Source organism: Anarrhichthys ocellatus, unplaced genomic scaffold (genome assembly GCF_004355925.1).
Source record: "Anarrhichthys ocellatus isolate YVR2014 unplaced genomic scaffold, GSC_Weel_1.0 scaffold110, whole genome shotgun sequence".
NCBI classification, from domain to species: domain Eukaryota; kingdom Metazoa; phylum Chordata; class Actinopteri; order Perciformes; family Anarhichadidae; genus Anarrhichthys; species Anarrhichthys ocellatus.
In genome coordinates, this window is record NW_022280140.1 from 682,339 (window position 1) to 696,553 (window position 14,215).

At 43.9% G+C, this 14,215-nt stretch overlaps 1 protein-coding gene across 1 annotated transcript in view; it reads left to right on the forward strand.

Annotated features, from left to right (window-relative positions):
* The first annotated feature begins 162 nt into the window (after positions 1 to 162).
* LOC116399371 (chloride channel protein 1-like) overlaps positions 163 to 14,215 on the forward strand; it is a 39,952-nt gene continuing 25,899 nt past the window's right edge. The window contains exons 1-12 of the mRNA XM_031876484.1: positions 163 to 245; positions 5,169 to 5,472; positions 5,571 to 5,702; positions 5,902 to 6,030; positions 6,614 to 6,747; positions 6,854 to 6,931; positions 7,072 to 7,150; positions 7,358 to 7,483; positions 7,778 to 7,862; positions 8,158 to 8,259; positions 8,432 to 8,516; positions 10,956 to 11,111. Coding sequence (XP_031732344.1) covers positions 195 to 245; positions 5,169 to 5,472; positions 5,571 to 5,702; positions 5,902 to 6,030; positions 6,614 to 6,747; positions 6,854 to 6,931; positions 7,072 to 7,150; positions 7,358 to 7,483; positions 7,778 to 7,862; positions 8,158 to 8,259; positions 8,432 to 8,516; positions 10,956 to 11,111 — 1,461 coding nt within the window. The 5' untranslated portion in view covers positions 163 to 194. The remainder of the gene's footprint in view (positions 246 to 5,168; positions 5,473 to 5,570; positions 5,703 to 5,901; positions 6,031 to 6,613; positions 6,748 to 6,853; positions 6,932 to 7,071; positions 7,151 to 7,357; positions 7,484 to 7,777; positions 7,863 to 8,157; positions 8,260 to 8,431; positions 8,517 to 10,955; positions 11,112 to 14,215) is intronic.

The following is a 14,215-nucleotide window of genomic DNA, read 5'->3' on the forward strand; positions in this document are numbered from 1 at the left end:
GTGTGTGTGTGTGTGTGTGTGTGTGTGTGTGTGTGTGTGTGTGTGTGAGGGGGGTCCATGCATGTGTATGTCTATCCCTGTGTGTGTGTGTGTGTGTATGAGAGAGAGTGTGTGTGTCCTGGCTGGGTGTCCTGGTAATGCTGAGACAGACGGTGAGCGGGTGGGTTTATTTTTGGGTCAGTGACAGTGTGTCAATGGCCGCAGATGCATCGGAAAGGAAGGCTCTGAGATACAAGCAAACCCTGGTCAGTGTCGCACTCGTTCCTCTTATTCTCTCTCTCTCTGTTGCTCTTTTCTCTGTCCATCTGTTAATCTCTACGTCAGCCTCTCCCTGTCACGCGTATTGTGTTGCTCCACGTTTTCTTTCCCCGAATCTCTCGTCATTGTGGCGTGACGCACCTGTAGTGGCAGTGCAAACTATATGTGCACGGATGGAGCCAGTCTGACTTGTTGTGTGTGTGAGCCTGTGAATGAACCGCATTCAGTTGTGTGTGTGTGTGTGAGTTCTAGACATTGTGAAGACCAATTAGCTTTATGTACAATAACAGGGTCATGCACATGGCCACGCAACAGGTGCTTAGACACCGTGCACCACCTTCACCCCTGATCTTGATATGCACATACACACTTTGTCGCTGTCTTGCTGTTTCCTCCTTTCCAGGCCGGCCACCTGTTTGCTACACTTTCTGCGCCTTGTTTCTTAGGCCCCGCTTGGTCTTAACACAACTAAGAACTACTTTAGTGGTATGTGTGGCGCAGTACGTCTGAACGTTGGGTGTACAGTGTGTGTCCCTCCGTGTACATCCGTGATCGTGTGTTCACTCGTGTGTGTTGGGTGTTCGTTCCATGTGTGTTCCATCAAAGTGAAACCCGATCGTGCATTTGCAGGGGTGCTAATCTTCACTATTCATGTCGTTACATGTATGTTTTCGGACATGGCAGTGTGAAGGGTGTCTCAGAAAGGCGTCTCATCTGGAGGATTTTCAGCACGGATTTGGGATGTTCTGTTGAAGAACCCTTGTTTTAGGGATGTGCATAGACAGACCAGACAAATAGAAGTACTATTCGCTTGATAGGCAATGCAATACAGTAGCCCCTCCTTGTTGTGGGTACGCAGTTTACATTAAACGGGGTTCTCTGGTGCTGAGCACGGAATAAACAAAAAAATGCAAAACAGTAGCATGCTGCATATCAGCCAGGAAGAAAAATACAAATCTGCTTCAGATGGCATTTTTTATAGTTCATTTTCACCGGGAGTTTGCAAATTACTTACATCAGGTTCTGTTTAATCTCAGATACTAATTGGTCTCTTTGTTTAGTTTTCCATATACTCTGAATCTGCACTTATGGTTTTATTTGTTCACACGATTGAGACATGGTAAAAGATATTAATGGTTGATGAAACCGTATTCCAGGAAGTGCCGAGTCATTTATTTGTGTGTGTGTGTGTGTTTGAAGGCCATGCGGGCTGAAGGAAGCCTTCTGTTTACACTGTCACTCATCGGAGCAGAGCTATAAACAGGAGTGTCTTATCACTTATTTATTCATTTTGTTGTGATTTTGAATGCATCGTGTGTGTGTTTATCTCTGCGTATGTGCGTGTTTGTGTGTTCTTATAATTTGATAGTCACTTGATAGCTAAATTTTGAAGTACAAAGAAAACACAATAAATGAGGTATAATAATAATAAAAATAGTTCCCCTTCTGCAATCTGCTTCAAGGTCAGGGCACGTGATCATGTAGAGAATGTATGGAGTTAAACCCGTCTCTTAGCATTCTAAACGCTTTTCACTGCATCTGAGCTGAATGAACAGAAAGAAATGCCTCCATGTGTTGGTTTCATTTACGGAGACGCTGCTTCTCCTTGATTTTCCACTCACCAATGATTTTTGGAGCTCCCCAACAAAGAGGCAAATTAGCATTATAGCTGTTAAAAGATGCAAGCTGAGCGGCTTGATGACACATCACCTAGCAGGCTACATATCCAACCTGTGGGGAGATTTTGGAAAAAAATGAATCGCAATCTGGAAAGAAAAAGAAAACGGATTCCATAGGGCCATAAATGTAATTTGTGTTAAACATCTGCTCTTGAAAGGTGCTTTATAAATGTCTTATTTTTATGTGGACATCAAAGGGACGAGAAGTGGAGTTAAAGCATCTTCTCTTGCCGATTTACTGGACAGTCGGTTAGATTATCTCGTTGACTTTTTCTTTGATCAGAGAAGTTTAACCTCTTTTATTTGGGCAAAACTCTCGAATGACTGCTTGGAATTTGACAGCTTTATGTTTTGAAGAAGTTTTGCTTTGGTTTCCTGTATTAAATTCTCACGTGGAACTAGTTTCTAAAAATGTCAAACTATACCCAGCTCGGGTTTAGACCGCATGTCTAAGAGCGAGAAATGAATTCCTTCCATGAAGCATAGTGCTGTACCTGACCCTTCCACTATCTACATCCATGCATTAGCATGTCTGCACCGTGTGATATTTAAATCAGAAACTAAACTAAATTGTCAGAATATTGGGAAACTCTGCTCTTTGCTGCAGTCTTTTCCGTTCACACTTCCTCTCCATAAGTCCTTGAGGGACTAAAAGACAGCTGGAAGGACGGAGAGTGAGAGAAATAGGAGAAAGTAAAGGAATATGATGAGGCATTGAAAGGTCCACTGATGGTGCGAGAGGGAGAGAGGTGTGGGAACTGTAATGAGGAATATTGGATCACACCGCTACTAAATTTAGCCCTGAGTAGTGTTTCACCGACAGAGAGTAGGGGGGCAACGAAGGAAGGAGCTAAGTGATCAGTGCCGAGTAGAGTTTCACTGTTCGAGAGGGAAAACGGGAAGGTGAGGTGGAACGAGGTAAAGCAGCAGGACTGTGGTCGGGATGGATGTCTGACAGCATGGTGGACCGTGCTGGAGCTGCATAGCAGTGAACAGCTGATTGCGCTTCCAAACATGCAACTTTGGTGTCTCAACTAAATCAAATAGAGATGTTCAATATAGAAAATATTATGTTACATACATGTATACATTTTACATGATTTATTTTGATAAATATGGATTAAAAAACACAATTTTCAATTGAATAACAAACAATCATTGCTTAGGTGTGTGCATCTCTAAGGCTCTTTCTGTTACGCTGCTTTATCGTGGTGTAACGGACTGTTACATGTGTGTTAATTACACAGTTTGACATACGATCATAATCAGCAAATATTTAGTCAAATATGCGATCAGGACATCAGCATTCGTGCTTTATGTTCGCCGATCTCTGATAATGTTACATTGTAAACAATCAATCCGTCTTTAAATCAACAGGAGAGCTAGTAACGTTAGCAGCACCGCTAACGGCTAACGAATGAAGGTTATGCTCAGTTACATTATGATGCGTTCAGGCTCTGCTGTGAACATGACAAACGTGACAATAATAACTGAAACTGCATGTAGTATGATGTCATTACAGATAATTTATGACAGATTCAAACTGTAGTACTAGTTTCCAGTGAATCTGACAGACATGTTGCTCGAGGTGTGATGTTGACGGTGTATCGTGTGTCTGCTTTAGGTTTCGGTAAAGTGATAGTTGTCCCCTTTCAAGTGTGTTTGTGTGCACTATTTGTGTGTAGTGGCCTTGCAGACATGAGCCTTAAGGGCAGGTCAGGATAATCTATGATGAGAAAAATGTGTTTATGTGATGTCATAGTAAATTAAATGTCAAGTGTATTCACAGATATACCCGACAGTTTGACACAAATCGTTGTCGGGTGAGCTCAACGATCTTGGCTTCCCGAACTAAGCCGACTAGCTGTGACAACTGGTGCGCTGCCAAACACTTTCTGGGTTAAACTCCGTCCATGCTCCAGATTGTCTTTCTATGCTGGACATTAACACCGAACCGAACGGTTCGGGACGAACACACTTACTGATGTTTCCCTTGACGATATGAAAATAGATACGATCGCCGACCCAATCAAAACATCCGTGGCTTCTATTGTTTGAGTCTGTGTTGTGTGTCGGCATTCAGTTACAGCATATTGTGTATTATGCTGCTCAAGTTTCACTGTGCGTTGACTGGCATGTCTTCTCACACAGCATGGCCAGAACTCTGTGTGTGTGTGTGTGTGTGTGTGTGTGTTAATCCATCCATCAATCTGTCTGTCCATGAACCTGCTAAATTAGAAGCTGTTGAAAGGCGACTGCACGGACATCCAACGTGTCAGCACCAGATGCGACTTATCAGCTTGTCAGTTGTATTCCTGGAGTTCTATTGTCTGCTGTTGATGTACCACGTATATATATATATATAGATACATATATATATGAAGTTTAGTATTTAGGGTACAATACTGAAATATTAGACCCCGCTTCAGTGGTGTAGATATAGAAATACTTTGTGATGAATTGTGATTGTGAGAAGCGGGATTGAGGAAAGTGATTTTAAGTTCTGCGTTGACAAAAAGTATAGCCGTCACACAGTTAGAATCTTTATATTTATGTGTATAAAATTCATCAACATGAAATTTGAAGTATACTCTTTAACTCTTTATTGAGCACTGGTGTCTTGACATAGTATTGTTTCATGTTGTTGTAGTTGTCAAGAGGACTTTACACTTCATATCATTTCCACAAGATTACCCAAACACCTGTGTTCCCAGTAGAAGCGCTCGGCAAGTTGTAGGTGTGAATATACAACAGCAAGAAGTGTGTGTGTGTGTGTGTGTGTGTGTGTGTGTGTGTGTGTGTGTGTGTGTGTGTGTGTGTGATATCTTGTGATTAAATAAAAGGATGAAACAATTGCAAGAGGACATCTCCCACTGAAAGAGATGTTTGTGCCAGAGAGCGAGAGAGACAGATGAGAATTGATCTCTTCCCCAGATGTCCCCGGCAGTTTTCATGGCGTCTGTCCAGAGGTGATAAATCCTGAGGCAGAGCCCATGTCTCCCATTAGAGCTGTTTGGGTCAACACGTGGTCACGTCTATTTTTAAAAAGGGACTCTTCTCTGCCAGGCTGCCAAAAAGGAGAGCACTATCACAATCTACGTACTCTCCTTCTCAGGAACTACCTGAACATGTTCATGTCTAAGAATTAAAAGCCAGATATTTGTAGGATTTCTTCTCTTCTGTAGTAATGGATTAATTGGTTCACTGATTGATTGATTGATTGATTGACAGCTCTATGGGGAGTACCAAGAGAACCAAGGAGGCTCCGGCAGACGGGAGGCCACGCGCCTGCTGACTGAGAGACAGATCAAGAAACATGGCAATCATCACCGCAGCCATGGCAGGGGACGCCACGGCCGGCGTGGCCCCGGTCAGGATGGATACCACAGCCGACACCAGCACGGCTACCACAGCAGGCAGAGGAACAGGCGCCAGTCCAACATGGAGGCAGAGGGTGATGAGCAAGATGAGCAAATGGCTAAACCCGACCTCACGTCCTCTATGAAGAAGAGACGCTCCTACTCCAAATGTAGAGGTGAGCAAGAGATGAGATGAAAACATTAAAAAAAGGTAAGGGCATGGATAGATTCCTTATCATTCCTCTGTTGTTTTGTGGCGTTTTGGTTTTGTCAGACTGCATCGCACGGGTGCAGAGATTCCTTGTGACCCGGTTGGGAGAAGACTGGATCTTCCTCGTTCTGCTGGGCATCACAATGGCGCTGGTCAGCTGGACAATGGACTATGCCAGCGCAAAGAGCCTGCAAGGTAGGACTACAGGGCCCATAATGCATTGCAGAATCTGTTAAAGTAAAGCAAAGGCTGGTGCAATATAGACCAGGTACTTGCATCTTCTGCTCTGAATTTTCTCTTCTTTTCAATCCATCGTTGTTTTGATCTTCCTTTCCTCTTGTTTTTCCAACCTCTCCAATCTCTTCCTCCCTTCCTCCTTCCCTCCCTCCTTCAGCCTATAAATGGATCCATGTGGAGCTGAGGGGGAACATCCCCCTGCAGTACCTGGCCTGGGTTTCATATCCCCTGATCTTCATTCTGTTCTCTTCCCTCTTCTGTCACCTGGTCGCGCCTCAAGCTATCGGTCGGTACCCCCCCTTTCCTCATGGCTTTGTTCACTCAGAATGTCTCTTTAAGATGTAATCCACTGCATATCAGACAATATACGTTTAAAAAATTCTGTCTGCAACATCACATACTGGATGAAAAGTCCTCTCTCGGCTAATCAGTGAAGTCAGATCCTGTAACATTTGACTGGGAACCCTGTGGAGTCCCTTTAGGGTGCATGATTACCTCGCTCATCTTCTCAAGAATACAGAGGAACGCTTTCCACGTTATCTCATTCCTTTTGTCACGTGAGGAAATTACTCTGCGAAGCAAGAAGAAATGGTTTGGAAATGACACTATCCAGAGTAGAAAAACATCAACAAACAAACAAGGTGTAGCTTCACTAAGCTAGAGTTTTATGGTTATGGAAGTGCTTTAAATTTGTATCCAGCTTTTTTAAATGGCTGCAAATTTACAGCCGCTCCAAAGTCAATTGGACGTTTTTCGATTAAAACCATGATACACTAATGTGAGACACATTTCTTCTTCTTTAATTCAAACCTCTTTGTCCCCGTCCCCGTCCCTCCTAAACAACCTCTGTTCCACCTTCTCTCTCTCAGGTTCTGGCATCCCAGAGCTGAAGACCATCCTGAGAGGTGTGGTGCTCAAGGAATATTTAACTCTCAAGGCCTTTCTCGCTAAAGTCATTGGTCTGACTGCTGCCCTGGGCAGCGGGATGCCCGTGGGCAAAGAGGTGGGTGATCCAGATATCAACACAGATTAATTAACTTATCTCACCATCACCAGCACCCTGCTACCTGATTTAATCTTCCTGTTTTGTGCTCATCTCCGTCTCTCAGGGTCCATTCGTTCACATCGCTAGCATCTGTGCTGCAGTTCTCAGCAGGTTCATGTCCTTCTTTTCAGGAGCTTATCAGGTAAGCTGATGTCAGGAAAGATTCTCATTTACAGGAAACTTTTGATTGTGATTGTAAAAAAATAGAAAAATGTATACGAGATATTCCTCATCTATGTGTCGTCTCTCTTCTGTCTCAACCCTTCCTCTCTGGATCAGTAGAATCCGTACTGTTATACGGACATCCTGACAGTGGGCTGTGCTGTTGGGGTCGGCTGCTGCTTTGGTACTCCACTGGGAGGTACACAGTCTTTTCTCTTTGTCTCTCTCATTTAACATATACTGTGTGGACACAGGAGACTGAAATTGGGGCTTTAGGGATCTTAAATTATCCAGAAATTTAGCCATTTTACAGGAAACACAAGATTGTTTGCATGTTACTTTCTGTATCTGTGTTATTCTGTCTGTTTGATCACCGTTTCCTTTCCTTGTTTTCATCCTCCACCAGGTGTGCTCTTCAGTATCGAGGTAACATCCACATACTTTGCTGTGAGAAACTACTGGAGAGGATACTTTGCTGCTACATTCAGTGCCTTCATATTCAGAGTGTTATCCGTGTTCAACAAAGACGCAGGTACTGATGAGAGAAAACGTATTTATTAAGATATTGACTGTCTTTCAAATGTTGTACTGGTGTGTGTGAGAGATACTGCACAATATTACGTCTCTTTATCAAACATGCACTAGAGGGCACCCTTACGTCAATAATTCACACCAAGCTGACACTTCTTTTAAGTGACACTGACTTGCACTTCCACTAGTTGGTGTTCTCCACCATGTAGCAGCAGGACATTCGAATTTGTCAATCAGTCACATACTCACATATGCATTGTATGAATGTCACCTGTGCCTTTTCTTTGTCTTCCAGTGACCATCACCGCTCTGTTCAGGACAAACTTTCGCATGGATTTCCCTTTTGACCTGCAGGAGCTGCCAGCCTTCGCCATCATTGGGTGAGGGACTGTAAAACTGAGACAAAGAGGGACGTATGCCAGCGTGTGTGTGTGTGTGTGTGTGTGTGTGTGTGTGTGTGTCTGTGTGTGCAGTTTGTCTCCAAACTTCCCAGTAGACAAGATATAAAATGTTAATAAGTCAAACTTTATGCAAATGTGGCATTTAAAACACGGAGAATCCAATTATTAGTTCAGCATTTAGCTCGGGGGAGGAAAGAGAGAGAGGGACAGAGAGAACATACAGGTGCGACAAGTGAACTTAACTCAGCTAATGTGGGGTTCTTTGTTTGTGCAGGATCTCCTGTGGGTTCTTGGGGGCCTTCTTCGTCTATCTCAACAGACAGGTGGTGCTGTTCATGAGACGACCCAACGCCATGACCCGCTTCCTCACCAAACAGTGAGTCTCTGTGTGTCATTTCAAAGGTTTAAGGATGCTATGGTATGCAATCGTCATACTTGAGCACTTAAAGTTAATATTCATTCTTTGCAGAAAGTATAATTCTTTAGGGATTTGCTAATTACAGATCATTTCATTAAGGAACCTTTTTTCTTCTGTTTTTCGCTCCCAGCCGGCTGATTTTTCCTGCTGTGGTAACACTCGTCATCTCCACGCTGACCTTCCCACCCGGCTTCGGACAGTTCATGGCAGGAGAGGTCAGAGCTCATGTCTTGTTTTCCCTCCTTTCACTCATGTAAACAAGACAGAGCACACGGCATGTACATCTCTCTGTACCTGCACGCAATGCTGACAGCTACAGAGAGCTGAAACACACAGACCAGCAGGAAATGAATGGCGGTAACTAATTTAAAACACTACTAACAGACATTTATGGAAACACCTGCTTCAAAACAATACAGAACAATATCCATCTACAGGCCATGATGTTCATAAGCAGAAAGCTAAACTCAACAATCCCTTACATCTTTCGTCTCTTTGGATTCCACCACGTATCATTGGGACCAGTAGACTTGATCAATATAATATAATATAATGTATAATATAAGCCTGGTGCGTCCCCTTTGTGCAGATTGAAATTCAACATTTTCAAACTGTGACCTCTTGGTGCCACAGGCATTAATGTTGTTCAAATGTGCATATCTATTTCTGAGTATTTGGCAAAGCGTGACAGCAGGTTAGATGAAGCGTGACACCCTAATGCTTTTAATAATTGTAATTATGCCTGGGCAGTATCGAGTTATCACGATGTATCACGGTATTTAGAAATCCTGAAGATATCAGTTTTAATACATTAGTTTCCTCAAATGTTTACTATTGCTAGCCCGGCAAAAAAAAGTAAAAAATATAAATATTTAATGTATTTTGAAGATGTTTCTTGAAACGAATACGTGTTTTATAAATAGGGAACTCCTTTGAAGAGTAGCTCAGTGTGTAGTGTAAGTAACGTGAGATAGAGACGTATACGAGCATATCCTCTGACTTTTGTTCAGCTTTTCTTTTTTATACGATAAACCCCGGTGAAATGTCAGGAAGGTGTGAAAAAATAAATACCAGCCAAACCTAACTGGGATTAACATTTTAGATGTGAGCCGTGATCTCTGCTGCTTAAGAGTGAACCAAACGTAAATCTGTACTTGTGTATTCTGGACACCGTCAGCTGGTGAACGTGGCCGTGTGCCTCACCGTGTTTCTACGTGAGCGGAAGCTCCGCGCTTCTGTGCTGCGTGTACGAACAGTTCAAGGTGAAAGCTCAGACGGCCACGTTCAGTATCAACAGCTAGCTGAGAGCTAATCATGTGTTTCCCAGGCGCTCAGAATAGACCACTTAGTGTGAACCAGGTGTGTGTGTGTGTGTGTGTGTGTGTGTGTGTGTTATGTGCTGTTTTAAGAGCACACGTATCCATCTGTGTGCATATGTCAGTCAGCGACACCTGAACATGTTTGTTCTTTCACACCCGCATTGTAGGAATGTGTCACACCTTTTCTAACAAACCCACAGCATCGTTTTAACACAGCAGGGGATTGAAGTGATATCTAAATTTAAAAAAAATAGTCACTTAAGAAAATAAATCTGTTTGACAGACAGCCCCCCCCCCCTCCCCCCCCCCCCCCCCCCCCCCCCCCCCCCCTCTCCTTGAAAACGTATATATAGATTTTAGGGAATGAAATCCTTCCGATCCAACTTGATAGCGCGGTGCGGAGTGACGGAGGCAGCGGCACAATGAGAGGAGATTAAAAAGCTTGATGGGTTGTGAACCCACAACTTCAAAAAGCCTATTATCACCTGCTGCTCCACGATCCTCCGCATTCACACTCGCGCTGAACGATGAAGTTCGGAGGCCTCGATTCAACCCCGAGCTCGAGCAGCGGGAGAGAAATCGGAGTGACGTCGGTGTTGTTTCCCCCCCGCAGCGGCGTTATGCAGATGCAGGGGTTTTGTGCTGCAATTTGTTCCTGTGAGTAAAAATTCTGAGGCGTCTATGCAAATGTGGTGCAAAAGGGTTGAAGTGAATTAGTCATTCATGAGTCATCTAAAGAGAGTTACTCATTGGACGAGGCCGCCCGTACCCGTCTGCTTCCTGGATGACTTCCTGCCTGCTTGTCCCACTTGACTTTCTTCCTCCCTTCACTTTTTTTGTCTCCTTTTTTCATGCTCTCCTTCCTTTCGTTATTCTCTCTATCTGTCCTTCTCTCTTATTCTTCTCCCCCACTTGTCATTATCCTAAACTTCCTCCCTTCATCTTCTTCTCTTCCTTCCCTTCAATCTATCTTTCTCCCCGTCTCTCTCCTTCTTGCTCAATTTTCCCCTTGTCCCATTTTTCATCCCTTTCTCTCCCCATCCTTCTTTCTCTTTCCATGCTCCCCCTTTTTTGGTCTTCAGTTTCCTTTATGCATCCTCATCTTTATCCTCTTTCCTTCCTCCCTCTGTATTTCCCTTCTAACTCCCTCTTTACCTCCACCCTTTCTCCCATTTGACCTTCTTTTTGCTACCTCTCTTACCATTCTTGTTTTCTCCTCCCCCTCTCTCTTCAATTTCTCCCACTCCCTCCTCCACCCTCGTTCCCTCTTCCACACTCACAACCTTCCCTCCATACTCTCTGCCCTCCTTTTTTACTTCCGCCCCTCTCCTCCAGCTGATGCCAAGGGAGTGCATCAACTCCCTGTTCGACAACTTTACGTGGACAAAGATTTCGGAATCTCCTCCTCCGGTCGGACTGGGTCTTTCTGCCGCCTGGCTGCACCCTGATGTCAGTGTCTTCCTCACCCTGCTGCTCTTCTTATTCATGAAGGTCTGTGGCTGCTGGAAAATGCATGAGTGTGTATGGCTGTGTGTGTGTGTGCGTGTGTGTGTCTTTGTCTTCCTCCTTTTCTTCCTGTCCAAGGTCAACAGTGATGGCAAGCTACCAGCAGCTCTAGCATTCTTATGTTTTCTTGAAAGCAGCTGCACACACACACACAGTCACACACACACACACCGTGGAGAGTTACATTTCTTTCTATCTCGGTTGTAATTTGCATCGACATGAACACCGATCTGGTGTTGACTGTGGAGCTGCAGAAAGTTGATGGAACTGTCTGTAAAAAACATCCCACAGTACATTAATAAAATAATGTGTTTGCTGCAACTAGCCTGCGCACACCCCTCATTGTTATCCAGTATGTATCATACCGACTGTAACCATCAAACCAAAGCTATCAGTTTAACTTGACTTGTAATCAACACAGAAAACGCGTCTCCAAAATTCAAAGCTGTTTAGAAGGCAAAGGCCCTCCTCCCATTTAGCCTCTTGATATCCGCACCGCTTTGCCTTCTGGGCAATCTGTCCACCCCCCCCCCCCCCAGTAATGTTCTTCCTCTGTGACCAGAGCCTCCTGAGTTTCAGACAAAGTCTGGTCTCTAAATACTCTGCGTCCTGACTGACCCGCCTACAGTCTGTTGGCTGCTGCAGAGAAACCTCACCAAGCTGTTGCTGCCTCCTGTTTGACGAAAACATGCAGCTTCAGTGAGGAAGTTTGGAACTGGACGGAGCAGATTACGTTCCCAGCAAATACGAAACCAAAGTGTTCAGTTCACACGGAAAAGTGCAATATGGCATTTCTGCCTAATTTGACTTTAGACACTACAGAGAAAAAAGCAGACTGAGGTCAACTCTGAAGAGGCAAATGTCTTCTGCGTAATTTTGGAATCTGATAACAGAGTGGATCTGGGACAAATTGTGGAGGACCATTTTGAATGCTTACACATGATCGTCCTATCAACAGAGCCACCCACTGTATTGGTTTAGTCGTGTTGTTTCTCAGTCGAGCAGAGCGGCTCCCTGCAGTGAAAACTTAATTCAACCAAAACTGAGAGCAGCTGGCTGGTAAAAGTCTCACAAACAAACACTGAGTTCTTCTGCTGCTGTCAGCATCTTTCTCATAGTCATACTCACACTCTGGAGCTTCCTCTCTCCTCCATGCGTTTGTGCTTCTCTTTGCCTCTGTTTCCCCGTCTCCCTTTGTCCCACACGTGATTAGACTCTCATTTACATGGTGGATATTAGGGTATGTTTTACATTGGAAGTTCAGTTCAAATCTAGGACCAGTTTGGCTTAAAAACTTGGTAAAATTAACCCATTCTACAGGTTGGGGTGCAGGCTAAGAATCCCTAACGGAATCCACCGGAACAAGGTGTTGTGAGACCAGTTCTAGTCGAATGCTGTTGTGTATGAGCAGTCAGAATGTACCGTAATCTAAACTCCAACAGGAGGAGAGGTTGTTTGCACGGAGAGTAACGTTAGCGATATTTAGTTTTTATGGATGATAGCGTCAGAGGGGCTCATTTTTATACTGTGGTGGAACAGGAAGTTTATTCTTTGTGGATAAATATCTGTGGAGGATAAAAGATTATTATTGGTCTGGGATTTGCCTCCAAGGTAACACATAGAAAACAAGAACGAAGGGCTGCTTGCCTCAGAATCACGTGAGGAGATGGAGAAGGTTTGAAGATGAGCACCGACATGATAGCAAGCGAGAATTACTGGAGGCGACGTTGTGCGATTTGTTCATTTCCATTGGGGCTCAAACTTCAGAGGTTCGGACAAACAAACCCACTGGGGGAAGTTAGAGATGTACTCTGCCTCGCAAATGTTTTCACCCAGCTTGGCGTTTTTTCCTGCGTGGACATTAGAGGCAACGAAGAGGCCAAAGATAACCCTGAGAAGGAGCTGAGAAGCTCAACAGTGGAGATGGGAGCACTTTAAGCCATACACTCCTCAGAGCGGGGCTTTATGGAAGAGTGACCAGAAAAAAGAAGTGTGGAGTCTCCCACGTGTCTCCTTCCAGCTCCTTCAGGGTCATCGTTGGTCTCTTTGTGGCCTCTCTGATAAATGTCCTCTTGACCCTCCTCAGTGATGGTCGGTCCTCTCTTGGCAGGTTTGTTGTGGTGTTGAATTGTTCCTTTTTGTAATAATGGATTGAATGTTCCTCCATTGGATCATGTGACAGACCATGTGACTCAGGTGGACTTTGACTTCAGGAGACAATTGGTAGCACCAGATCATTTTGTGTAGGTCCATTACATGAAATAGAAATAAAAAATCAATTTAAATGTTCAGGTCGTAATGCAACAAAATAGGAAAAAAGCCAAGGGGGGTGAATACTGTAGTGACTGAGTTTCTCTGTCGATATGAACATGTGTTAATGTAACCGGCAAGAAAAAAAACAGTTTGCCGAGTGAAATAAAAATAAACACATGAAGATGAGCGTGAAAGTTATTCGTTTGTATTGGATTATTTTGTCAAATGACAGAGAAAGAGATTTTCCCGTATACATGTCTCTGTTTTATTTTCTTATATCTTTTTTATGTTTATACATCTTTTGAACAAATCTCACAAGCAGCTTCTTTATTCTGAAGTTGTATCCGCTCTTATCGAGCTCTTTCCTTCAGATTAAAACTCTTTTTACTTCCATCTTCCGTCTCTCTATGTCACATACAAACAGACACCCGCGTCTCCTGTCTTTCCTTTCACTCCCTCTCCACATTGTTCTCCATCAAACAGTGAAGCTAACTCTGCCTCAGTGTTTCTCCTCCCCATCTATCTCCGGATTGTGTCACACTGATGAGAGTGTGTGCGTGCGTGTGTGTTTGACTGTCTGGGTTAAAAAGAGAGACAGAGACTGTGAGCTCAGTCCACCCTGTGAGAGACGTGCTCATGACTTTTTATCTTGTAACACAGTAATTAAGTCCTCAAACTGTGATGACAAACGATGTGTCGAATGGTAATCTGGAGGCTAAAATGTTACTCGGCCCAATCCCTTCAAATCAGAAGTGAGAACGCCCAGTATGTGGTGCTGGTGAAACACTCTCTCTCTCTCTGACACACACACACACACACACACACACACACACACA